Below are 24,638 nucleotides of genomic sequence, written 5' to 3'. Positions count from 1 at the left end.
CCTGGTTCCCTGCACCTCATCCTGAATCTGAGATCTCCAAAATCCTGACTTTGAGATCTCCAAAATCTCTGGTTCCTTGTATCTTATCCTGAATCTGAGATCTCCAAAATCCCCAATCTGAGATCTCCAAAATCCATGGATCTGTGCACCTCATCCCAAATCTGAGATCTCCAAAATCCCCAATTTGAGATCTCCAAAATCTCTGGTTCCTTGTATCTCATCCTGAAATCAGCAAAATCTCTCATTCCATGCATCTCATCATGATTCTGGGGTCTCCGAAATCCCAAATTTGAAATCTCCAAAATCCCTGGTTCCGTGCACCTCATCCCAAATTTGAGATCTCCAAAATCCCAAATTTGAGATTTCCAAAATCCTGAATCTGAAATCTCAGAAATCCCCAGTTCTGTGTATCTCATCCCAAACCTGACATCTCCAAAATCCCTGGTTCCCTGCACCTCATCCCAAATTTGAGATCTCCAAAATCCCAAATCTGAGATCTCCAAAATCCCCAGTTCCATGCACCTCATCCTGACTTTGAGATCTCAGAATCCCAGGCACCCCAATCCCCAGCTCACTGCTCCCCAATCCTCCTCTCCAAGCTCCCCAATGCTTGGCTCTAAATTCCCCATTCCCCAATTCCCCAGGCTCCCCAGTCCCCATTCCAGGCTCTCCAATCCCCTCACTCCCTCTCCCATTCCCAGCTCCCCAATCCCCTGGCTCCGTGTCCCATTCCCGGCTCCCCAATCCCCTGGCTCCCCAATCCCCGCTCCAGGCTCCCCAGTCCCTGGCTCGGTGTCCCGCTCCAGTCTCCCCAATCCCCATTCCCGGTCCCCAATCCCCTGGCTCCGTGTCCTGCTCCAGGCTCCCCTATCCCCATTCCCGGCTCCCCAGTCCCCTGGCTCAGTGTCCCTCTCCCAGCTCCCCAATCCCTGGCTCCGTGTCCCGCTCCAGGCTCCCCAATCCCCATTCCCGGTCCCCAATCCCTGGCTCCGTGTCCCGCTCCAGGCTCCCCAATCCCCATTCCCGGCTCCCCAATCCCTGGCTCCGTGTCCCGTTCCCGGCTCCTCAATCCCCATTCCCGGCTCCCCAATCCCCATTCCCAGCTCCCCAATCCCCATTCCCAGCTCCCCAATCCCTGGCTCCGTGTCTCGCTCCAGGCTCCCCAATCCCCATTCCCGGTCCCCAATCCCCTGGCTCGGTGTCCCGCTCCAGGCTCCTCCCGCCCGTTCCCGGCAGGAAGCGCTCGCAGCCAATCGAGCCGGGGCCGCCGCCCGCCGCCCGCGCTGCCTCCGCCGCGGCCCCGGTGAGTGCGGGGGCTCCGGGGGGCTCGGGGGGCGCGGGAGCGGCCGCAGCGGGGCCGGCCCAGCCCGGGGGAGCCGCGGGGCCGCCCCGCTCCGTGTCCCTGCCGCGGGCCGCGCTCGGCTCCGGGCGGGGTTCCGGGCGGACGGGGGAGAAAGGAGGGAGGGAAGAAGGGAGGGAGGGAGGAATGAATGGGGCTCCCCCGGAGGATTCAGAGAGCCCTGCGGGGGTTGGGGGGCTGCGGGGTCCCCCCCAGTCCCTGGGGTGCAGGCAGGGGTGGGTGGCACCCCGGGATGCTCGGGAATCCCACTGGAAGCGCCCTCTTGGGTATGCGGGGCTGAAGGCGGTGCCGGGAGGAAGCGCTCGTTCCCCTTTTCCCCCGCCGAGACAAGGGAGAGCCCGCCCAGCCTTGCTCCGGCCCGCTGGGGCATCCCGAGTCGCAATCCCTTCCTCCCGGCAAGGATCAACCCGAGTTCCAATCCCTTCCTCCCGGCAAGGATCGCCCCAAATCCGTGTCCCTTCCTTCTGTCAAGTATTGCACCCCAAATCCTTGTCCCTTCCTTCTGTCAAGTATTGCACCCCAGATCCTCATCCATTCCTCCCTCCTGGTATCGCACCCTAAATCCTCATCTCTTCCTCCTTCCGTTATCACCCCAATTCCTCATCCCTTCCTCCTTCCCAGTATTGCACCCCAAATCTTTGTCCCTTCCTTCTGTCACGATTGTACCCCAAATCCTCATCCCTTCCTCCTTCCCAGTATCACCCCAAATCCCTTCTTCCTTCCCAGTATTGTGCCCCAAATCCCTGTCCCTTCCTTCTGTCGTGTATTGCACCCCAGATCCTCATCTCTTCCTCCTTCCTAGTATTGTACCCCAAATCCCTTCCTCCTCCCTGTATCACCCCAAATCCTCATTCCTTCTTCTTGCCAGGTGTCACCCTGAATCCTTATCCCTTCCTAGCCCCAAACACCCCATCCCAAAACCCCGATGGGATTTGGGGGCTGTGTCCCATCTTTCCACACCCCATCCCCACAGTCCCACGTGAGGCATTGCTGCTGCACGCCCACAACTTGAGCAGGACCTAAAAATAGTCCTGAGCAGAGCCTGGCTTTTGGCTCGAGGAGAGGGACAGAGGGGGCTGACCCAGGCACACCAAAAATTAAATTATTTAGTTTATTACTTCTAAAATGATCTTTCTTTAGTTCACTTAAGGAGAGAAGTCTTCCTTGTTGATATTATGGAGACTTTTTTGCAAGTTCTCTCGTGGCTCTTTTACAAATAGCAGCTGCCTGGGGAAATTTATTATCTGAAATTTATTATTTGTTATCCTGAAGCCCCTCTTATTTCCTACAAGCCTTCCCACAGCTTGTTTATGGGTTGTGCTCACTTATGGGGTATTGTTTTAAAGATGTTTAAAGGTAAAAGTTCTCATCTATCTCTAAAATTATCTTCATCTCTGGGAACAGAGATTTTTTTCTTTTCCTTCCTGGGAGCACAGGGTCTCATCACTCTTTTCTTTTTCTCTGTTTAAACTTCTGCTTACTTTAGTAGGGAGGCCTTTGCTCAATATGAATTTGAATCCTTAATCTCCCCATAGTTTCATGTGTTACAGAGAAAAAGAGTATTTTCTCCACAGTTTACAAGAGGATTTTAATCCTAAAATTAAGGCATCTCCTCATCCCTCCCATCTGGGACTTCTTTTTCATCCATTTCGATGTCTTCATGTTGTTCTTTAACATCTTGTTCCTTTCTCTCACCCGGGGGAGGATTGAAGCACTGAAAGGGTTAACAAATTCCTCGGGGCTTGCAAATGGTCAGTGGGAGGCCAGGACTTCTCCCTGGACCCGGGGGATAATTTGAGGTTATAAAAAACCAGGGAACAGGGTGAGGTGTGGTTCTGGGGGATTTAATTATCCCTTGGCTTTCTGGAGGGAAGTTTTTGTGGGATTCCTTCTATCCCCACTTGAGGTCTTGGGGAAACTGAGTCACAGCACAATGGTGGCAGCAGTGGGGTTGGGGACACAGTGGTCACCTTCCTGGGACACTCTGGCAGGAACTGTAGGGTCACTGTAGGGAAGAGAGGATTTGTTCGATGTCCCCAGGAAAAGGGGACGGTTCCAAGGGGGATGAGTCAGGGTTTCCCTCTCCCCCCATCACCCTTTCCCTCCTTCCCGGCTGCCTGGCATGGATTTGGTTGGGAAAAGTCCGGGACAGGGGGTGGGAAAAATCCTGGATTGGTCGTTTTCCATCGTGCTCGGGAGGGAAGGAGAGGGGAAGCATTCTTAGGGCTCTTGGGGTAGAAATGGGCCTCAGTTTCCCCATTTCCTGTGCACCAGTTTCCCCTTGTGCCTCAGTTTCCCCCATTCCCTGTGCACCAGTTTCCCTCTATACCTCAGTTTTCCCTTGTGCCTCAGTTTCCTCTTTGTGCCTCAGATTCTCCCATTCTCTGTGCCCCACTTTCCCTCATTCCCTGGACCTTTTTCCCTCTTTGTGCCTCAGTTTCCCCTCGTGCCTCAGTTTCCCCGTGGGAGCCACAGGGGTGGCAGTGCCATGACCCCACAGGGGTGGCAGTGCCACAACCCCACAGGGGTGGTGGTGCCAGTGCCAGGGGCTCCGGACAGGGACCCTGGCATGGGCCGGGACAGGGAGGGGACACAAACGGGACCATGGGATGGGATGGGATGGGATGGGACAGGACACAGCAGGACCCTGGGATGTGCTGGGACAGGGACAGGATCCCATCCCAGGGATGGGATGGCACAGGGAGGGGACAGGGACAGGACACAGCGGGACCCAGTGATGGGACGGGACAGGGAGGGGACACAGCGGGACTCTGGGATGAGTTGGCACAGGGAGGGACAGTGCTGTGACCCTACAGATGTGGCAATGCCGTGACCCCACAGGCGCAGGTCCCAGCGAGACCCTGGGATGGGCTGGCATAGCCCAGGGAGGGGACACAGAGGGACCCGGGGAGGAGACAGGGAGGGGATAGGGAGGGGACACAGGGAGGTGACAGGGAGGGGACAGAGTGGCGCCGCTGCCGGAGCTGGTTCCTGTGGCGGGAGCAGCGCGGGTCATGCGGCGCCTCGGGAATCCAGCGGGGCCGGGCACTCTGCCCTCACCTTCCCCTGCTCCGGGCACCCATCCCGGAGCTTTCCTGCCTCCCTGCGGGCAGGGCTGAGCCTCGCTGCCCTGGAGCTGCCGGGAATCCTCAGCCCCGTCCCGGGGAGCTGCTCCCGTTGGGCTTGGAGTGAAATCCCGGCCCCTGGGAGCTCCTCTTGGAGCACGGGGCTGGGGCAATGCAGGAACAGCTGGGGAAGGGAAGGGAAGGGAAGGGAAGGGAAGGGAAGGGAAGGGAAGGGAAGGGAAGGGAAGGGAAGGGAAGGGAAGGGAAGGGAAGGGAAGGGAAGGGAAGGGGCTCACGTGGCTTCCCTGGGGCACAGCTGCTGCTGCCAACTCACCAGCTCTGTTGGTGCTGGGAATGCAGCAATCCCTCTGGCCGTGCCAGGCTGAAGCTGAACCCCTTCCTGTGGTGTCTGTTGGGGTGGTGGTCCCCAGGAATGATTGGTGTGGGATCCCCAGGATCCCTGGGAATGCCTGCACTGGGATCCCCAGGAATGGCTGCCCTTGGATTCCTGGGAATGCTGTGGGATCCCTGGGAATGGCTGGTGTGGGATCCCTCAGAATAGCAGGTGTGGGATCCCTCAGAATGGCTGGTGTGGGATCCCTGGGAATACCATGGGGTCCCTGGGAATGCCATGAGATCCCTGGGAATGGCTGCCATGAGATCCCTGGGAATGCTGTGGGATCCCTGGGTATGGCTGGTGTGAGATCCCTGGGAATGCCATGGGATCCCTGGGAATGGCTGCCATGAGATCCCTGGGAATGGCTGGTGAGAGATCCCTGGGAATGCCGTGAGATCCCTGGGAATGGCTGCTGTGAGATCCCTGGGAATGCCGTGGGATCCCTGGGAATGCTGTGGGATGCATGGGAATGGCTGGTGTGAGATCCTTGGGAATGCCATGGGATCCCTGGGAATGCCATGGGATCCCTGGGAATGGCTGGTGTGAGATCCCTGGGAATGCTGTGGTATCCCTGGGAATGCCATGAGATCCCTGGGAATGGCTGCCGTGAGATCCCTGGGAATGCCGTGGGATCCCTGGGAATGGCTGGTGTGAGATCCCTGGGAATGCCATGGGATCCCTGGGAATGCTGTGGGATCCATGGGAATGCCATGGGATCCCTGAGAATGCCGTGGGATCCCCAGTCTGTTCCCTTCCCTCGCTCTGTCCCTCCATCCCAGCACCATCCCAGCCTTTCCTTGTGTTTTCCCCCAGCTCCTGGTTCCCAGAGAGGATCCTTCCCACCAGGATTCCCGCTCCTGCTCCGTCATCCCGGCTTTTCCCGTGCCAAGGATGCCCTTCCCGCTGCTCATCCTGGCACTCGGCCTGGCAGGTGAGTGGGGCTGGTGGCACCGCTCCACAGGAGATGTCCCCAGTGCCACCCACGTCCCGACAGAGCCGTGCCCCGAGCTGGCATCTCCCACCGGGTGTTTCTCCTGGATTGGTGCTCCGTGGGGTGACAGCCTTGGGTGGCACCCCCTGGCAGGGCACAGCTCCTTCCAACACGGGGTCACTCAATCCTGGTGGATCCCCATTCCCAGGAGAGCAGTTGGCAGTGCCACCGCAGTTCCAGCCAGGCTGGCTCCTGGTGTTCATTGTTATCCCTTCCCTTGTTATTGGGATGGGGCTGGAATTGTGCCAGGGCACTGGGATGGGGCTGGAATTGTGCCATGGCACTGGGATGGGGCTGGAATCATTGCATGGCACTGGGATGGGGGTGTAACCGTGCCATGGCAGTGGGATGAGCTGGAATCGTGCCATGGCACTGGGATGAGCTGGAATCGTGCTGTGCCACCCCAGCTGGCACCACGCTGGAGCACTGGTGCCACCTAGCGCTGCCAGCCTGGCCAGGGCTGGCTCCCCCTGGGGACCGTGTCCCCAGCACTGCCACCAGCCATCCTGTCCCTGTGGGGACAATCCGGGCTCTGTGCCCCTGAGCAGGTTTGGGTGCCCATGGCTGCTCCTGGCAACTGAAGGTGCCCCAGTCTGGTGCTGGATGTGGGACTGTACCCCTTCCTGCAGGGTGACATTGCTGGGGACAGTCCTGAGATGCCACCTGTCCGTGTGTCCCTCCCATGAGCGTTGCTTGAGTGTTATCCTTGTTTGGGTGCCCATGGCAGCTCCTGGGAGCTGAAGGTGCCTCTGGTTTGTCTGGGACTGTCCCCCTTCCATCAGGATGGCATGGCTGAGGACAGTCCTGAGATGCCACCTGCCTTCATGTCCCTCCTATGGGCATTGCTTGGATGTTATCCATGTTTGGGTGCCCATGGCTGCTCCTGGCAGCTGAAGGTGCCTCTGGTTTGTCTGGGATTGTCCCCCTTCCATCACGGTGGCATTGCTGGGGACAATCCAGGGATGCCACCTGTCCATGTGTCCCTCCCTAGAGCATTGCTTTGGTATTATCCACATTTGGGTGCCCATGGCAGCTCCTGGCATCTCCTGGCAGCCAAAGGTGCCCCAGTTTGGTGCTGGATGTGGAACTGCCCCGTTCCATCAAGGTGGCATGGCTGGGGACAGTCCTGAGATGCCACCTGCCCACGTGTCCCTCCCATGGACTTGCTTGGGTGTTATCCATGTTTGGGTGCTCCTGGCAGCCGAAGGTGCCCCACTTTGGTGCTGGATGTGGAACTGTCCCCCTTCCATCAAGGTGGCATAGCTGGGGACAATCCTGAGATGCCACCTGCCCATGTGTCCCTCCCACGGGCATCCCTCAATTTTCTCAGACCCCACCCAGGAGCAGAACCCAGGCGGTTCTCCTGCAGCTGTCACAGCGTGTCCCCATCCCCTCCCGCAGGCGCCATGGAGATCCAGGTGCCCGAGGAGCCCGTGGTGGCCCTGTTTGGCCAGGACGCCACCCTGCTGTGCTCCTTCTCTCCCGAGGCCAACTTCAGCGTGGCCGAGCTCAGCCTCATCTGGCAGCTGACGGACACCAAGCGCCTGGTGCACGAGTTCTCCGGAGGCCAGGACCGCCTGCAGGACCAGGGCCAGGGCTATGCCAACCGCACGGCGCTCTTCTACGACCAGCTGCAGCGGGGCAACGTGTCGCTGCTGCTGCGCCGCGTGCGCATCGCCGACGAGGGCAGCTTCACCTGCTTCGTGCGCGTGCGCGACTACGACAGCGCCGCCGTGGCGCTGCAGGTGGCAGGTGAGGGACCCTGGAGGTGGGGAGTGGTGGTTGTGCCGCCCCAAAATGTTCTTTGGGTGGTGGGATCTATGCCTTGATGAGGTTCCTGGCTGTGAGGCCACCTCAGCTGGCGGTGACCCTCAGCTGAGGATGGATTTGGCAGCTGGAAGATCCCAATCCTGGCAGCTGGAAGAGCCCATTCCAATCCTGGCTGGTCCAGCTCCCCATCCCAATCCTCACTCCAGTCCTCCCCTTGTCCCCAAAATGTTCCCTGGGCAGTGCAATCCATGCCATGCTGAGGCTCCTGGCTGAGGGGCCACCTTGAGCAGCAGTGACCCTCAGCTGAGGATGGGTTTGGCATTGGAAGATCCCAATTCTGGCAGCTGCAATATCCCAATCCTGGCTGGCCCATCTTCCCATTCCAATCCTCACTCCAGTCACCGCTTTTACCCGAAATATACCCTGGGCAGTGTGATCCATGCCCTGCTGAGGCTCCCGGCTGAGGGGCCACCTCAGCCTGCTGAGGATGGGTCTAGCAGCTGGAAGATCCCAATCCTGGCTGTCCTGGCTCCCCATCCCAATCCTCACTCTGGTCTCCCCTTGTGCTCCACAGCTCCTCCCCAGAATATTCCCTGGGCAGTGTGATCCATGCCCTGCTGAGGGTTCTGGCTGCGGAGCCACCTTGGCCAGGAGTGACCCTCAGCTGAGAATGGGTTTAGCTTCATCTCAGGGCTGGTCCAGCTCCCCATCTCAATCCTCATTCGGGTCCCCTCTTGTCCCCAAAATATTCCCTGGGCAGCGTGATCCGTGCCCTGCTGAGACTCTCAGCTAAGGGGCCAGCAGTGACCCTCAGCTGAGGATGGGTTTAGCAGCTGGAAGAGCTTGTCCCAATCCTGGCTGGCCAAGCTCCCCATCCCAATCCTCACATCAGTCCCCCCTTATCCCCAAAATGTTCCCTGGGCAGTGCAATCCATGCCCTGCTGAGGCTCCTGGCTCACCTCAGCTGATGGTGACCCTCAGCCAAGGATGGGCTTGGCACTGGAAGATCCCAATCCTGGCAGCTGCAAGATCCCATCCCAATCCCGGCTGGCCCCGCTGCTGCTCCCAATCCTCACTGCTGTCCCCCCCGTCCCCACAGCTCCCTACTCCAAGCCCAGCGTGCACCTGGAGCCCAGCAAGGACCTGAAGCCGGGCGACGTGGCCGAGGTGACGTGCCACGCGTCCCGCGGCTACCCCGAGGCCAGCGTGCTGTGGCAGGACAGCCGGGGTGCCAACCTGACTGCCAACGTCACCACGTGGCAGGTGGCCAACGAGGACGGGCTCTTCGAGGTGCGCAGCGTCCTGCGCGTGCTGGTGGAGCCCAACGTCACCTACTCGTGCCTGGTGCTCAACGCCGCGCTGCGCCAGCACGGCCACGCCTCGGTCACCATCACGGGTGAGCCAGGGCTGGGGAGGGGACACTGACACCCAGAGACTGCCACAAGGGCTGGGGAGGGGGCACTGCCACACAGAGACTGCCACAAGGGCTGGGGAGGGGGCACTGACACACAGAGACAGCCAGGAGGGGCTGGGGAGGGGACAGTGGCACACAGAGACAGCCAGGAGGGGACACTGCCACCCAGAGCCTGCCAGGAGGGCTGGGGAGGTGGCAGTGTCATGCAAAGCCAGCCAGGAGGGGCTGGGGGAGGTGGCAGTGGCACACACAGCCAGCCAGGAGGGGCTGGGGGAGGTGACACTGCCACCCAGAGTCTGCCAAGAGGTCTGGGGGAGGTGGCACTGCCACACAGAGACAGCCAGGAGGGGCTCAGGGAGATGACAGTGGTAGCCAAAGCCAGCTGAGAGAGTTGGAGGAGGTGGCAGTGCCATGCAAAGCCACCCAGGAGGGGCTGGGGAGGTGACCATGGTGGCACTGGCACCCAGAGCGTGCCAGGAGGGGCTGGGGGAGATGACAGTGCCATGCAAAGCCAGGTAGGAGAGGCTGGGGAGGTGACACTGCCACCCCGAGCCAGCTAGGAGAGGCTGGGGGAGGTGACAGTGGCAGCCAAAGCCACCCAGAGGGGCTGGGGGAGGTGACACTGGCATCCAGAGCCACCCAGGAGACACTGGGGGAGGTGGCCGTGGTGACACTGTCACCCAATGCCACCCAGCCGGGCTGGGGAAGGTGACTGGGTGGCACCGAGGAGGGCTGGGTGAGGTGGCACTGGCACCCAGAGCTGCTGGAGGAATGGCAGTGTCACCCAGTCCAGCCAGGAGGGCTGGGTGAGGTGACACTGGCACCCAAAGCCACCCAGAGCATGGGTGCTGGGAAGGGATTCCTGGCTGGGCTGACATTCCCAGAGTGCTGTGGCTGTCCTTGGATTCCTGTCCCCATCCCAGGCCAGGTGGGACAGGGCTTGGAGCAGCCTGGGACAGTGGGAGGTGGCATTGCCATGGCAGGGGGTGGCAGCAGGTGACATTTAAGTCTTCCATGGGGACATTCCATGCCCCCAGGAAGCAGCTCCTGGGGCTGGATTGTGATCCAGCCTGGATGTGGGGTCACCCTGGATATGGGGTCACCCTGGAGCATCCTGGATCATTGTGGGTGTGGGGTCACCCTGGGTCATCCTGGATATGGGATCACCCTCAAAGTTGGATCATCCTGGGTTTTGGGGCATCCCGGGTGTTGGATCACTCCAGATGTGGGGTCACCCTGGGTATTGAACCATCCTGGATATGGGATCGTCCTGAATGTGGGATCACTCTGGATCACCCTGGATGTGGGGTCACCCTGGATGTGGGGTCACCCCAGATATGGGGTTACCCTGGATGTGGGATCACTCTGGATATGGGATCACCCCGGATATAGGATCATCCTGGGATGTTGGGTCACCCTGGATATGGGATCACCCTGGATGTGGGATCATCCTGGATGTGGGATCACCCTGGATATGGGGTCACCCCAGATGTGGGATCATCCTGGGATGTTGGGTCACCCTGGATATGGGATTACTCTGGATGTGGGATCACCCTGGATATGGGGTCACCCTGGATGTGGGATTACCCTGGATGTGGGATCACCCTGGGTATGGGATCACTCCAATTATGGGATCACCCTGGAAATGGGATCGCTCCAGATGTGGGGTCACCCTAATTATGGGATCACCCTGGATATAGGATCACCCTGGCTGTGGGGTCACCCCGTCATTCCCGGGTGCTGATCCAGGCCCTTTTCCGTCCCTCCCCGCAAGGCCAGCCCCTGGCATTCCCGGCGGTGGCCCTGTGGGTGACAGTGGCCCTGGCCGTGTGCGTGGTGGCCCTGCTGGGCGTCCTGGCCTTCGTGTGCCACCAGAAGATCCGGGAGAGCTGCCGGGAGGATGAGGAGCGCACAGGTGAATCCCGGGAAAGGCTGCAAGGGGACAGATGGCACCGGAGGGACACCAGAGGGACACCAGGGGGTGGCACTGCCACGCGTGTCCCCTTTTCCCATGGCCAGCACACCTCTGGTGCCTTCTCCCGTTTTGGGTCGTGTTCCACATTTTTATGGGGTGGTGTTTGCACCAAAGGGGATTTGTTCCCAAAAAAGCTCCCAGAATGGCTCTGCCACCCTCAGGAATGACCTTTTTTCCATGGATTTTGTCCATGGATTTTGTTTCCAGTTTCCCTTGGGAATTGCCTTTTTCCATGGTTTTTTCCATGGATTTGCTCCCCATTTCTCTTGGGAATGACATTTTTTCCATGGGTTTTTTCATGGATTCACTCCCAGTTTCTATTGGGAATCACCATTTTTCCATGGATTTGCCCCCAGTTTCCCTCAAGAATGACCTTTTTTCCATGGATTTGCCCCAGTTTCTCTTGGAAATGACCTTTTTATCATGGATTTTTCCCATTAATTTTGCTCCCAGTTTCCCTTGAGAATGACCTTTATTCCACCTTTTTTTTCCATGGATTTTGTTCCCAGTTTCCCTTGGGAATTACCTTTTTTCCATGGATTTTACTCCCTGTTTCTTTGGGGAATTACCTTTTTTCCATGGATTTTTTAATGGGTTTGTTCCCAGTTTCCCTTGGCAATGACCTTTTTCCATGGATTTTTTCATGGATTTACTCCCAGTTTCCCTTGGCAATGACCTTTTTTCCATGTTTTTTTCCATGGATTTGCTCCCAGCTTCCCTTTGGAATTACCTTTTTTCCATGGATTTTGTTCCCAGTTTCTCTTGGGAATTTTCTTTTTCCATGGGATTTTTCCATGGATTTTGCTCCCAGGAACAGCAGCAGGGGGTGGGAATTTCCTGGGGTCCTTGTGGGTGCTGGAGGGAGGGAAGAGCCTCCCAGTTTGGGGTATCCCAGATTTTGGGGGATGCAAGGATCCCTGTCCAGGTGGTTTTTAGCTGTGCCGAACCCACCGCTGTCCCTCAGAGCTGGGGCTTTTCCCGTTGGGATTTTTGGGAATGTGGCGCCCTGAAAAGGCCAGGATGCTCCAAGGGGCACCCCCAGAATCCCAGGAATGGGGTTCCCACCTCGGGATCCTTGTTTTCCAGGGCCAGAGGAGCGGGATGAGGAGGGGGAGGAGCCCAAGACAGGTGGGTGCCCCATCCTGGTTCAGGGTGGCCCCTTCCCTATTCCCAATTTTCTGACACCCCTGATCCTGGATAAACCTCCCCATTCCCAAATAAAACCTCCCTATTCCTTAATAAAACCTCCCCATTGCCAAAGAAAACATCCCCAATCCTTAATAAAATGACAGAATTCCATAATAAAATCTCCCAGTTCCTTAATAAACCTCCCAATGCCTTAATAAAATCTCCCAATCCCCAAATAAAGCCTCCCCATTCTTTAATAAAACCTTCAAATTCCCGAATAAAGCCTCCAAATTCCCAAACAAAACCTCTCAATTCCTTAATAAAATGACAGAATTCCTTAATAAAACCTCCCAATTCCTTAATAAGTGACAGAATTCCATAATAAAACCTCTCAATTCCTTAATAAAATCTCCCAATTTCCAAATCAAACCTCCCCATTCCTTAATAAATTGATGAAATTCCTTAATAAAACCTCCCAATTCCTTAATAAAATGTCAGAATTCCCAAATCAAACCTCCCAATCCCATAATTTTCCAGCATCCAGCAGCTCTGTGGTGTTCCTGGGGATTCCCTTTATCCACTGGCACGGGACCAAACCCTGGGAATTCTGCAGGGAAATTGGGAATTGGGGTCACTTTTGGGGTTTATGCCCCAAAAAATGGGATTTTGGAGCTGTTTCCTTTGGGAATGGGATGGGATTGACCACAAGATGTTTCTCTCTTTTTCCAGCTCTGCAGCTGCTGGAAAACACGGAGAGCAGAGAGGGTGAGTGGATATTTCTGGCAAATCTGGGATAATTCCCATTTTCTCCCTAAAATTTGCATAGGAAACATTTGTCATGTTTCAAGGGGTATTTTCCCCTCCCTATTTTCATTTTCCCACGGGTTTTCCATCAGCTTTTCCCAGATCATGGTTTTCCATTTCCCCTTTTCCCAGTTTTTTCCAGTTTATCCCAGTTCTTCCTGTCATCCAGTGGCTCCTGCATCCCTCATCCCTCCTTTTCCTGGCCACTCTGGATGGGGAAAAGCCTCCCCACACCCAACCCTGGAAGGAATTTTGGGTTTTTTTGGGGTTTCCATGGATTTTCTGGGATTATGGGAATTGCTGGGGTTGGAAAAGGATCCAGAGTTTTCCCAGAATGAAAAAGATCCAGAGTTTTCCAAGCTGCAGCCCCAATAATCCATTAATGTATTAATTTATCAATTTATCAATTTATTCATTTAACAATTCATTGGTTTGTTGATTTATTAATTTAATAATTTATTAATCCATTAATCCACTAATCAGTTAATCCATTAATTCATTACTCTACTGATTTATTAATTCATTAGTTCATTAAGCTGTTGATTTATCAATTCCCTTCCCCGTGCCGGCAGTTCCATGTTTTCCCTCTCAATTCCCTTTCCCCCGCCCAGGTCGGGAGCAGGAGATCGATTGACGGCAGCCCCGGCCCCGCCCGCCTGTCCCCGAGCCAGCAGCGACACCCCCGGGGCAGTGACACTTCCAGGCCGGTGACACCCCTGGAGTGGTGACATCCCGGGGCAGTGGCACCTCTTGGTGGTGACACCCCTGGCATGGTGACACCTCCAGGCCAGCGACAACTCCGGGGCGGCCACACCCCCGGAGCAGTGACACCTCCAAGCCGGTGACACCCCCGGGCAGCCACATCCCCGGGGCGGTGACACCCCTGGAGTGGTGACACCTCCAGGCCAGTGACACCCCCTGGGCCGTGACACCCTGAGGCCGGTGACACCTCTGGGTGGTGACACCCCCGGCACAGTGACACGCCCCGGTTGGTGACACCCCCTCTGGGCAGTGACACCCCCGGGGTGGTGACAACCCTGGGGCAGTGACAACCCTGGGGCTATGACACCTCCAAGATGGTGACACCTCTCGGCGGTGACACCCTCAGGGTGGTGACGCCTTCAATCCGGCGACAACCCTGGAGCTGCGACACCCCGCAGTCGGTGACACCTCTGGAGCGGTGACACCCCCAAGGCAGTGACACCCCTGGGTTGGTGACAACCGTGGGGCAGTGACACCTCCAAGCTGGTGACACATCCGGGCGGTGACACCCCCGGGGTGCCCCGGAGGTAGGACCCGGAGCTGCCACCTGCCCCACCCCATTCCCACCTCCATCCTTCCCGGGAATGGCGGTGAGGATCTGCCCGGTGTCCCCATGTCCCTCTGCGTGTCCATCCCAGGGGGACATTCCCCTTTCCCTGCTCTGGTGCTGCCCCGGGCGCCTTTCCCTGCCCTTCCCAAGCCCGGAGCCTCGGGAATGGCGGCTTCCCCACGCTCCTTTTCCCGCTCCCCGAGTCCCTCCGGACTCGTCCTGGCCTTATCTGCTGGATCCCGGCGGGGTTTGTCCCACCGGGAACGATCCCGGGGCATTTTTGGGAAGGGGGCACCCGCTGGCCGGGTGAGGTCCTGCTGTGAGGACACCTCTGGGGACATCCCCAGCTCGTCATTCCCATGGGACTGGGGGCTCTGGCTGTGTCCCGGGGTGTCCCCAGCGCTGTTGGGGACATGGGGACACCCTGAGTGCTGCTGTCCCGGAGCACGGGAAGTCCCCAAGGGCTCCTTGGGTTGAATCCTTCTTTAAAATCCGGGATCTGGAGGGTTTCTCGTGCCTTGACAAATAAATTTGGGACCGTGTTGGTCGATCCCTCCCAGCTCCGTGTGCTCTATGGGATTTGGCCAGGAACGGTGTAAGGGTTGGGATTCCCAGGGGAAAAGATTTCCAGGGCCTGTTGGAGCCACATCACAAGGAGGAAAATCCCACAGCGATGCCTGAGCTGGCTCCTAAATTAAATCCCGCTGCCAGGATGGAGTGGGAATTCCCACGGGATCCTTCCCCATGGGGTGGGAATTCCCAGGGGATCCTTCCCAAGGCCCTTCCTGAATCCCCTCTGGGGGATGGTTTTTGGTTGTCCTTCCCCAAGCTCAGCATCCCGATGGGAGAACATTCCCAAAATCCAGCCCAAGAGAAGCCTGCTGGCCTCAGGCTGGGATGGAGAGGGATGGATGGTGGCTCCATCCCGGGATTTGATTTCCAGCCTGAATGAAGAGTGGCTCCACCCCTTACAGCCACACCCACACAGCCACGCCCTCGGATCCCCTCTTCGATCTCCTGGTGACCCCTGGAGCCCAGGGGCTTCCAAGGGCTGTGGGAAGACACCACAGGGCCATCGTGGCCAGCTGTGGGGCCATCGTGACTGGCCTTGGGGACACTGGGGCCAGCTGTGGGGCCATCTTGGCCAAATGCAGGGCCATCGTGGCCATCTGTGGGGCCATCTTGGCCAGCTGTGGTACCATCAGGGCCAGCCACGAGGCCATCTTAGCCAGCCATGGGGCCAATGGGGCTGGGCTTGGGGACATTGGGGCCAGCAGTGGGGCCATCAAGGCTGGCCACAGGGCCATTGGGGCCAGCTGTGGGGCCATTGGGGCCAGCCACCCCCCATAGACAACAGTGGCCCACGAGGCTCTCCCGGCCATGTCCTCATCATTGTCCCTGTCCCCCAGATCCTGTTGGGAGCTGGGGACATGTCAAGCCCAGTCTGTGCCAGGACAGCGCTCCAGGCTCTGCCCACCCATGCCTGGTGTCCTGGGATAACAGAGCTCCCTGGGAGCGCCGTGTCCATCCCCGGCATCGGGACAGTGTAGGATATTCCTGTGGGAACCCAGGATGCTCCCAGGCTGGTCCTCCCCAGCAGTCCCAAAAAACAAAATGTCAGATCCAGCAACATTTGGGGGAAAAGCTCGTTTCACCCTGCTTGGATTGGGGTTGGATTGAGAGGAATTCTGCATATCCCTCAGTCTCACCTCTGGGATGACACCGGGACGGATGGTTGGATGGATGGATGGATGGATGGATGGATGGATGGATGGATAGATGGATCCACAGATGGATGGATGGATGATGGATGGAGGGATGGTGGGATGGATGATGGATGGATGGTTCCATGGATGGGCGATGAATAGAAGGAAGGATCCATGGATAGATCCATGGATGGATGGATCAATTGATACTTGAATGGATGGATGGATGGATCCATGAATGAATCCATGGATGGATGGATGGATGGTCAGTCCCAGCTCCTCCCCTTGGATTTCTGCATTGTTTTCCCACCCCAAAGCTGCTCGGGAATGCAGCTCTTCCCACCTGGATTGACCATCAGGAACCAAGGTGGCATTTTTGGCTCAGAAAAACCTTGGCAAAGCCTCGTGCCAGGAATGCTCTGGGATGGAATTATGTCCCTGCAGGATGAGGCGCCGGCGGGAAGGACACGGGAACATTGTCCTGGGAGCAGCTGCTGCTCCGACCCCTTTGGATACCTCGGAAAAACGCCCAGGGTGGATTTGGAGCTCTAGATTCCTTCGGTTCCAAGCAGGACTTGATTTCTTTCCCTGAAAAATCAGCATTTGGATGTGGAAAAGCAGGATTAGGGAGCTCAGGAAAAGTGGGACTTTTTTCAGATGGATGCAGGACTCAGGATCAGGGATATTTCTGCCAGAAAAGTTGGGAATTCAGGGGGAAGAAGTTCCCAAGGACAGGTCCTCATTCCTGGGGGTTTTGGTGATCCCCTTGTTGTTCCTCTTGGAGTTGGGAATGATATTCCACTGACATTCCAGTGACATCCTGGAGCCCTCCCAAATCCCCTCCACCAGAAATGTCTGACTCCACTGATTTTCCCTAAACCAAACAGGGATAACAGATCCCAGAGAAGGGAATTTCCTCCTCCCTGATCCTGCCACCCCCTCCAGCATTCCCACATTCCAATCTGTGCCCTATTCCTGCCCTCCAGAATGGAGGTCAGCACCTCCTGGCACATCTGTGTCATGGTTGGGATTTCTCTGTGCTGGATGATTTACTGAGCTCCTTCGATCCAGTGAAAAAAAAAAAAAAAATAAAATACCCTGAGCCTGGAAAACCAGGATATTGGAATATCAGGATATTGAGATACCGGGAAATGGCGATATCGGGATATTTGTTGCCACCTTCTCACTCGGCGTTTATGAGGAGTACGGATTTATTGAAATATATATTTATATTTATATATAGATCTTTTCCAGCCCCTTTCCCAGGGATTTTCCCCCTCCCCCAAACCCTTTCCAAACCCGGATCCGGGCTCAGTTTTTGTTGGGAATTCTCTGCCTGGCCGGGACGTACGGCAGCAACGTCTGCGTGCTCTTATCGGCCACGGTCTGGGTGCTGCTGTTCCTCATGGCCCTGCGGATCGGGATCACGCCCGGGTTCCTCGGGAGCTGCTCCCGAGGCCCCTTCCTGGCAGGATCATCGGGAATGTCGGCGCTGTCGTCGGCATCACCATCGTCATCGCAGCACAGGGCGTGATAGAGCACCTTGTCACTGAAGCGGACGCGCTCCCGCGTCCCCGCCGGCCGCTGGGCCGGGATTTTGGGAACGGCGGCGCTCCCAAAACATTCCTCACTGGAGGAATCTGGGGTCCCGCCGCCCCCACGGGGGCCGTTGGCCATGGGGACCCCCCCGTTCATCAGCCGGGCCGGCGGCGGCCGCGGAGGCTCCGGGCAGTCGCCGGGGTCCGAGGGCGTGGAGGCGTCCAGGAAGGAGCAGAATTCCCAGCTGTCCGAGAGGACGTCGGAGGCGGCGAAGTCCAGCGGGCCCAGCTCGAGGCTGGCGCCGCCCCGGTCGCTGCTGGACGTGCTGCTGGCCGTGGCCGGAGTCCAAGCGTCCGGCTCCAGGTCCAGAGCGAAGTCCGACGTCAGGCGGTCAATCTGGGATACGACCTGTGGAGAGAGAGAGATGGACACAGGGATGGATGGATGGATGGATGGATGGATGGATGGATGGATGGATGGATGGTGGGTCCCAACACCTCCCCTTGGATTTCTGTGTTGTTTTCCCAAAACCCCAAAACTTCCAGGGATTGAGGGATGGAGGGATCCCTCCACCCCTCAAGCTTTGGCTTTGAAGCTTTTTGGGAATATCCCCAGGGAAGCCTGGAAATCAGGAGAACTCCTTTTTCCCTTTCCAGATCCCTTTTCCTTTTATTTTTTTCTTCTTTTCTGGGAAAGGAAGGGCTAAACTTGAGAAAGAGAGTTTAAAAAGGGGTTTTCTGATCTCTTTATTTTTGGGACAAGGAAAAATTGGGAAGGAGGCTGGGAGTCTTTGGGAATACCCCATTATAATGGTTCTGCTGGAATGGGATCCCCTCTGTTCCCGACAGGAATTTCAACTCTGGGACAGGGCCAACATGTCCCTGTCACCTGAGGTCTCTTCCCAGCCTCACTGAAGGGACCGGGATCAAGCAGGGACAGCAGGAAGTGCATCCCAATCCCAATCCCAATCACCTGTTATTGGTGCCACTCATGGCCATTGCCATCCCAGTCCTGTCCCCATCCCAAGACTGGTGTCACTTGTCACTGTCCCCATCCCAGTCCTGTCCCCATCCTGATCCTGTCCCCATCCCAGGACTGGTGTCACTCATCACTGTCCCCATCCCAGTCCTGTCCCCATCCCAGTCCTGTCCCCATCCTGATCCTGTCCCCATCCCAGGACTGGTGTCACTCATCACTGTCCCCATCCCAATCCTGTCCCCATCCCAGTCCTGTCCCCATCCCCATCCCAATACCAGCCCCACCCCAGGACTGGTGTCACAGCTGTCCCCATTCCAGACACATCACAATCCTGTCCCCATCCTGGGACTGATGCCACTCACACCTGTCCCCATCCCAATCCCAATCCCGTCCCCATCTCAGGATTGGTGTCACTTGTGGCTGTCCCCATCGCAGGATTAGTGTCACTCCGGGCTATTTTTAGGATCATTCCCTATTTTAAGCCGGGGGTTAAATCCCCCGGTGACACTCAGCTCCCGTGGGGGATTAACACGGAAAGAAGGATTTGGGATTTGCTCCCCCCGTTTTCCTTCCTCACCGAGGCTGGCGGAGCTTTTCCAGCTTGGAGGGGGAAAATTCCCCCTGATTTCCCAGGAATATCCCCAGGGATTCACCCCAAACCCACTTTCCTACTTGTACGGGACAAATTCCCAGGAAACTGGGAAGGATTTGTCCCCCACAAGCAGGGGAGGAGGTTTGGGATGAGGGAATTTGGGGGGAATTATTCCCTCCAAGCACATGAGGGTGTTTGGGATGAATCTCTGGAGATATTCCCAGGGAATTGGGGGGATTTGTCCCCTGGGGAATTGCAGGGGATTTTTTTCCCCATATAAACAGGGGAGGATGTTTGGGATGAATCCCTGGGGATGTTTTCAAGGAACTGGGGGAAATTCCCAGGAGCTTACCAATTAAATCCCATCTGGAATGTTCCCACCCAGCTCAGGCAGATGTGGGACAGCTGGAGCCCCATCCTTATTTTTATGGGATTTTGGGAATTTTGGCTGTAGGCCATGGTGGAGGTTCCTGCTGGGAGTTGGGATTGGTGGCTCCAGATCCTGGATTTTGGGCTGGGATCAGAGGGGTGGGATCTGGTGTGATCCAAGGGTGGGATCTGATGGGGTCAGAGGGTTAGGATGTCGGGATCCAAAGAGTTGGGGCCTGATGGGATACAAGGGATGGAATCCAACGGGATCAAAAGAAGGGATCTGATGGGATCCTAGGGATGGGATCTGATAGGATCAATGGTTTGAGATCCAGTGGATCAAAGGATGGGATCTGATGGGATCAAGGGCTTGAGATCCAATGAGATCAAACAATGGGATTTGGTGGGATCCAAGGGATGGGATCCAATGGGATCAAAGGGATGGAATCTGATGGGATCCAAGGGCTGGGATCTGATGGGATCAAGGGTTTGAAATCCAATGGGATCTGATGACTCCTCCATCCCCACAGGGATTTGGGAAGAGTATATGGAAGTCAATCCAAGCCCAGGATGGAGAGGTCCAGGCCTGGATCCCACCAAACCTGCTCCCAAAATCCCCCCAAACCTGCTCCCAAAATCCTCCCAAAACAGCTCCCAAAATCCCAAAACACAGCTCCCAAATCCCGCAAAACACTGCTCCCCCAAATCTCCAAACCCATTTCCAAAATCCTCCAAATCCAGCTCCCAAAATTTCCCAAAACCTGCTCCTAAATAATTCCCAACCTTCTCCCAAAGCTATTTTTTTTTTTTTTGGGATAACAATCCCTGGACCTTCCCGAGCATTCCCAGTTAACCCCCTATTGATCTCAGCATTATTAGGGGATTTATTCCCATTGGGGATTGCCAGCAGGATTTTTCCAGGGAAAATGCTGGCAGGGAACCTCTTTGATCCCATTTCAGAAATTCCAGACAGGATGGGCCCTTACCATGGGAATTTTTGGGGGATTTGAATAGGATTTTTCCATCCAAGGATTTTAATCTTCATTTTCCCCAGCACAGAACGCCCGGGAATTATTCTGGACACAAAGGGGTGGGAAGGAAGGAGGGAGACCGGGAAAATCGGGATGTCACAAGTTCAGGACACTTTGGTGGCCCTGAGGGACCTCAATCCATGATCCCACCTCAGCTTGGAGCCACCAGCTAGGGACATTCCAAAGATTCCATGGTGGCTCCATGGGGACACCACAATGTCACAAATCCAGGACACTTTGGTGGCCCTGAGCAGAGATGGACACTGGGATAGACATTCCCAAATCCTCCATGGGGACACCCCAATGTCACAAATCCAGGACACTTTGGTGGCCCTGAGGGAACCTCAGTCCACCTCAGCTTGGAGCCACCAATGAGGAACACCTGAAATTCCTCCTCCCTTTTGGAAATCCACCTCAGGGACACTCAAATTTCCTCTTCTCTGACACTCAAATTTCTTCTTCTCTTCTGGAAATCCAACACAAGGAGACCCGAATTTTCTCCTTTTTTTGGAAATCTACCTCAGAGACTTCCAAATTTCCTCCTTGCTTTTGGAAATCCACCTCAGGGACACCAAAATTTCCTCTTCTCTGACACTCAAATTTCCTTCTCTCTTCTAGAAATCCAGCCCAGGGAGATCCGAATTTCCTCCTTTTTTTTGGAAATTCACTTCAGGAACTCCCGAATTTCCTTCTCTCTTTTGAAAATCCACTTAAGGGACACCAAAATTTCCTCCTCTCTTTTGGAAACCCACCTCAGGGTCTTGCAAATTTACTTCTCTCTTTTGGAAATCCACCTCAGGGACACACAAATTTCCTCCTCCCTTTTGGAAATCCACCTAAGGGACATCCATATTTCCTCCTCTCTGACACAAATTTCCTCCTCTCTTCTGGAAATCTAGCCCAGAGACATCCAAATTTCCTCTTCTCTGACACTCAAATTTCCTCCTGTCTTTTGGAAATCCACCTTAGGGACTTCCAAATTTCCTTCTCTCTTTTGGAAATCCAGCCTAGGAACACCCGAATTTCCTCATCTCTTTTGGAAATCCACCTCAGGAACTCCCAAATTTCCTTCTTTCTTCTGCAGATCCACCTCAGGGACATCCAAATTTCCTCCTCTCTGACACAAATTTCCTTCTCCCTTTTGGAAATCCACCTCAGGGACATCCAAATTTCCTCCTCTCTGACACAAATTTCCTTCTCCCTTTTGGAAATCCACCTCAGGGACTTCCAAATTTCCTCCTCTCTGACACAAATTTCCTTCTCCCTTTTGGAAATCCACCTCAGGGACTTCCAAATTTCCTCCTCTCTTTTGGAAATCCAGCCTAGGGAGATCCGAATTTCCTCCTCTCTTTTGGAAATCCACCTCAGGAGCTCTCGAATTTCCTCCTTTTTTTGGAAATCCACCTCAGGGACTTCCAAATTTCCTCCCCTTTTTATGGAAACCTGCTTCAGTAGCTCCTGAATTTCCTCCCTTTTTTTGGAAATCCACTTCAGGGACTCCCAAATTTCCTCCTCTCTTTTGAAAATCCGGCCCAAGAAGATCCTAATTTCCTCCTGTATTTTGGAAATCCACCTCAAGGACATCCAAATTTCCTTCTCTTTTTTTGGAAAGCCAGCCTAGAGACACCTGAATTTCCTCCCCTCTTTTGGAAATCCATCTCGGGGATGTCCAAATTTCCTCTTTTTTTTGGCAATCCACCTCAGGGAAATCCGCCCCGCCGCTGCCCTATCCCGAGCCAGGAACGGCCAAACCCGCTCCAACCCCTTCCCTTTTCGTGCCCAGCGTTCTCCCGGGACTTCCCCACCTCTCGGAGCTCCTTGGCCACCTCCTTGAGCTCCCTCAGGATGCCCTCGAGCTGCCCGATCACCATCCTCATGCGGCCGCGGATGCGCTCCCGCTCTCCCTCGCCCTCGCTAGGGCCGCTGCCGGTGCCGGTGCCGGTGCTGCCGGTGCCGGTGCCGGCGGTGCCGGTGGGGCCGGGCCGCTCCGTGCGCTGCGCATCCCGGCGGCTCCGCGAGTCCATCGTGCCCTAGGCGGCGGCCGGGCCGGTGTCCATGCCGCTGCTCCCCGCCCGGCCCGGCCCGGGCAGCTCTCACCATCTTAACGCCGCCGCTCACGGCCGCACCATGCGGGGACGCTCCGCCGGTGGCCCTGCGGTGACACCGCTGCTGGCAGCCGGAGCAGGAGCAGCAGGAGCAGGAGGAGGAGGAGGAGGAGAGGATGGGGTTTGCCGGGATCCCAGCGGGAAAGGGAGGCGCGGTGTCGCCGAGGAGGGGCGGCGGGTCCGGTGTTGGCTGCGGGGGTGTCCGGCTGTCCTCCTGCGGGGACAGAGGGACAAGGGCCGGGAAGATGCTTGGGAAGGGCTCTGGCCGCTCCTTCCCCGTGTTTGTGGGGGGCAAGATGGGGCCTGGGAATGTCGCTGGAATGTCACCCCCCCTGTGGCCTCCCTCTGTGTCCCCCAGGCTGAGCCTGGGTGCAGTGGGGCCTCTGGGAGATGGACACCCAGAGGGACAGCGGGACACACAGGGGGACAGAGGGACACGCACAGGGACAGAGGGACACGCACAGGGACGGGGGACACACACAGGGACAGGGGGACACCCAGAGGGACAGAGGGATATGGACACGGACACGCACAGGGACAGAGGGACACCCAGAGGGACACGCACAGGGACAGAGGGACACACACAGGGACAGGGGGACAGAGAGACAGGGACACACACAGGGGGACAGAGGGACACGCACAGGGACAGAGGGACATCCAGGGGGACAGAGGGACACGGACAGCGACACGAGGACACACACAGGGAGAGGGGCACACCCGGAGGGACAGAGAGACATCCAGGGGGACAGAGGGACACGCACAGGGAGAGGGACACGCAGGGACTGAGGGACACATAGGGACACCCACAGGGACAGAGGGACACACAGGGACTGAGGGACACGGACAGGACACCCCGGGGGACACGGGGACACTCCGCACTCACCGGCGCGCTCCGGCCGCTCCCGGGCTCCGCTCTGAGCTCTTCCCGCTCCTGTTTTCCCCTGGCTCCTTCCCTCGCTTCCTCCCCCTCCTCCTCCTCCTCCTCCTCGCCGCCGGCTCCCGCCTCCCTCAGGGCTTTTCCGCGGGGGCCGGGGCCGCTCTGCTCCGCTCGCTGTCGCGGGGGGGACACGTTACCGGCGGGGACACGTTACCGGCGGGGACAGCCCCACGGGGGGGTGGCAGCGGCCCCGGGGCCCCTCCCGGAGCCCTTCCCGCCGCCATCCCCCCTCCGGATCCCGGCCCCGCCCCGGCCGCGGCGGGGGGAGAACGCGCCGTGCCCCCGAGTGCCCCCCGGGAACCGGGAACGGCGCGGGGGGAGCGGGGCGGGGCGGGGGAGCCGGTTCGGGAGCGCTCACGGGGAGGGGGGAACCGCTAGGGCCGCGTTTTCCTCGCCGGTACCGGCATCCCCCAGCCCCGGTACATCACCCATCCCCGGCACCGGCATCCCCCAGCCCCGGTACTGGCATCCTCTATTCCCTGTACCGACATCCCCCATCCCTGCTATCGGCATCTCCCATCCCCGGTACCGGCATCCCCCATTCCCGGTATCGCTATCCCCCAGCCCCGGTACCGGCATCTCCCATCCCCGGTACCGGCATCTCCTATTCCCGGTACCGGCATCTCCCATCCCCGGGACCGGTATCCCCTTTCCCCGTATTGGCATCTCCCATTCTCTGCACCGGCATCTCCCAGCCCCGGCAGCGCCATTCCCCAGCCCCGGTACCGGTACATTCCCGGTACATCCTCCATTCGGTATCTCCCGTCCCCGGTACCGCCATCCCCGGTCCCCAGTACCGGCACCCCCCAGCCCCGGTATCGGCATCCCCTATTCCCGATACCGGCATCCCCCAGCCCCGATCCCCGCGTTCTCCGGGGCTCCGGGAATGGAGGGTGCCGGTAACCGCAGCTGCCAGCCCCGCTCTCCGAATCCTCCATCCCCTATTCCCGAATCCTCCAGCCCCGCCGCTTTCATCCTCCATCCCCTCTTCCCGGATTCCCGCTCCCCTCATCCCCCTGCGTCTGTCCCCGCCGCTCTCATCCTCCATTCCCCGAGCCTCCATCCCCGGTTCCCGCGTCCTCCATCCCCGGTTCCTCCATTCATGGTTCCTCCATTCCCTCTTCCCGCGTCCTCCATCCCCGGTTCCTCCATCCCCGGAGCCTTC

At 57.4% G+C, this 24,638-nt stretch overlaps 2 protein-coding genes across 6 annotated transcripts; one reads left to right on the top strand and one right to left on the bottom strand.

The window, feature by feature from the left end:
* Window positions 1–1,237: 1,237 nt before the first annotated feature.
* Window positions 1,238–13,591, top strand: CD276 (CD276 molecule). Of its 4 annotated transcripts, none has more exons than XM_054272387.1 (8): window positions 1,238–1,303; window positions 5,636–5,753; window positions 7,215–7,565; window positions 8,683–8,979; window positions 10,772–10,912; window positions 12,059–12,100; window positions 12,830–12,865; window positions 13,516–13,591. In XM_054272387.1, the coding sequence occupies exons 2-8, from the start codon at window positions 5,714–5,716 to the stop codon at window positions 13,536–13,538; spliced, it is 930 nt and encodes a 309-aa protein (XP_054128362.1). In that variant the 5' UTR covers window positions 1,238–1,303; window positions 5,636–5,713; the 3' UTR covers window positions 13,539–13,591. The 4 variants fall into 4 exon arrangements, 3 of the variants coding, with proteins under 3 accessions (XP_054128362.1, XP_054128364.1, XP_054128363.1); XM_054272389.1 differs by lacking the exon at window positions 1,238–1,303 and having other exon boundaries at window positions 5,443–5,753; window positions 8,683–8,750; window positions 8,847–8,979; XR_008482874.1 differs by lacking the exons at window positions 1,238–1,303; window positions 13,516–13,591 and having other exon boundaries at window positions 5,443–5,753; window positions 10,777–10,912; window positions 12,830–12,858.
* A 3,543-nt stretch (window positions 13,592–17,134) lies between these two features.
* INSYN1 (inhibitory synaptic factor 1) lies at window positions 17,135–23,593 on the bottom strand. Of its 2 annotated transcripts, none has more exons than XM_054272390.1 (3): window positions 23,420–23,593; window positions 22,237–22,750; window positions 17,135–17,869 (listed from the first exon to the last, which is right to left on the bottom strand). In XM_054272390.1, exons 2-3 carry the CDS (start codon window positions 22,453–22,455, stop codon window positions 17,234–17,236), a joined length of 855 nt encoding a protein of 284 aa, XP_054128365.1. In that variant the 5' UTR covers window positions 22,456–22,750; window positions 23,420–23,593; the 3' UTR covers window positions 17,135–17,233. The 2 variants fall into 2 exon arrangements, with proteins under 2 accessions (XP_054128365.1, XP_054128366.1); XM_054272391.1 differs by having other exon boundaries at window positions 22,237–22,583.
* Window positions 23,594–24,638: the final 1,045 nt, after the last annotated feature.

Source organism: Melozone crissalis, unplaced genomic scaffold, assembly GCF_028551555.1.
Source record: "Melozone crissalis strain CALT ecotype California unplaced genomic scaffold, PUWL_Pcris_2 ptg000014l_1, whole genome shotgun sequence".
Lineage (NCBI taxonomy): Eukaryota > Metazoa > Chordata > Aves > Passeriformes > Passerellidae > Melozone > Melozone crissalis.
This window is presented reverse-complemented; position numbering and strand designations above follow the sequence as displayed.

Excerpts from the sequence above, each read along its gene's own strand:
- CD276 (XM_054272387.1), top strand. The coding sequence starts at position 5,714 with ATGCCCTTCCCGCTGCTCATCCTGGCACTCGGCCTGGCAG. Across the intron at positions 5,754-7,214 it reads CCTGGCACTCGGCCTGGCAG|GCGCCATGGAGATCCAGGTG; the intron begins GTGAGTGGGGCT and ends CCCCTCCCGCAG. Across the intron at positions 10,913-12,058 it reads GGAGGATGAGGAGCGCACAG|GGCCAGAGGAGCGGGATGAG; the intron begins GTGAATCCCGGG and ends CTTGTTTTCCAG.
- INSYN1 (XM_054272390.1), bottom strand. The coding sequence starts at position 22,455 with ATGGACTCGCGGAGCCGCCGGGATGCGCAGCGCACGGAGCGGCCCGGC. Across the intron at positions 17,870-22,236 it reads TGGCCAAGGAGCTCCGAGAG|GTCGTATCCCAGATTGACCG; the intron begins GTGGGGAAGTCC and ends CTCTCTCCACAG.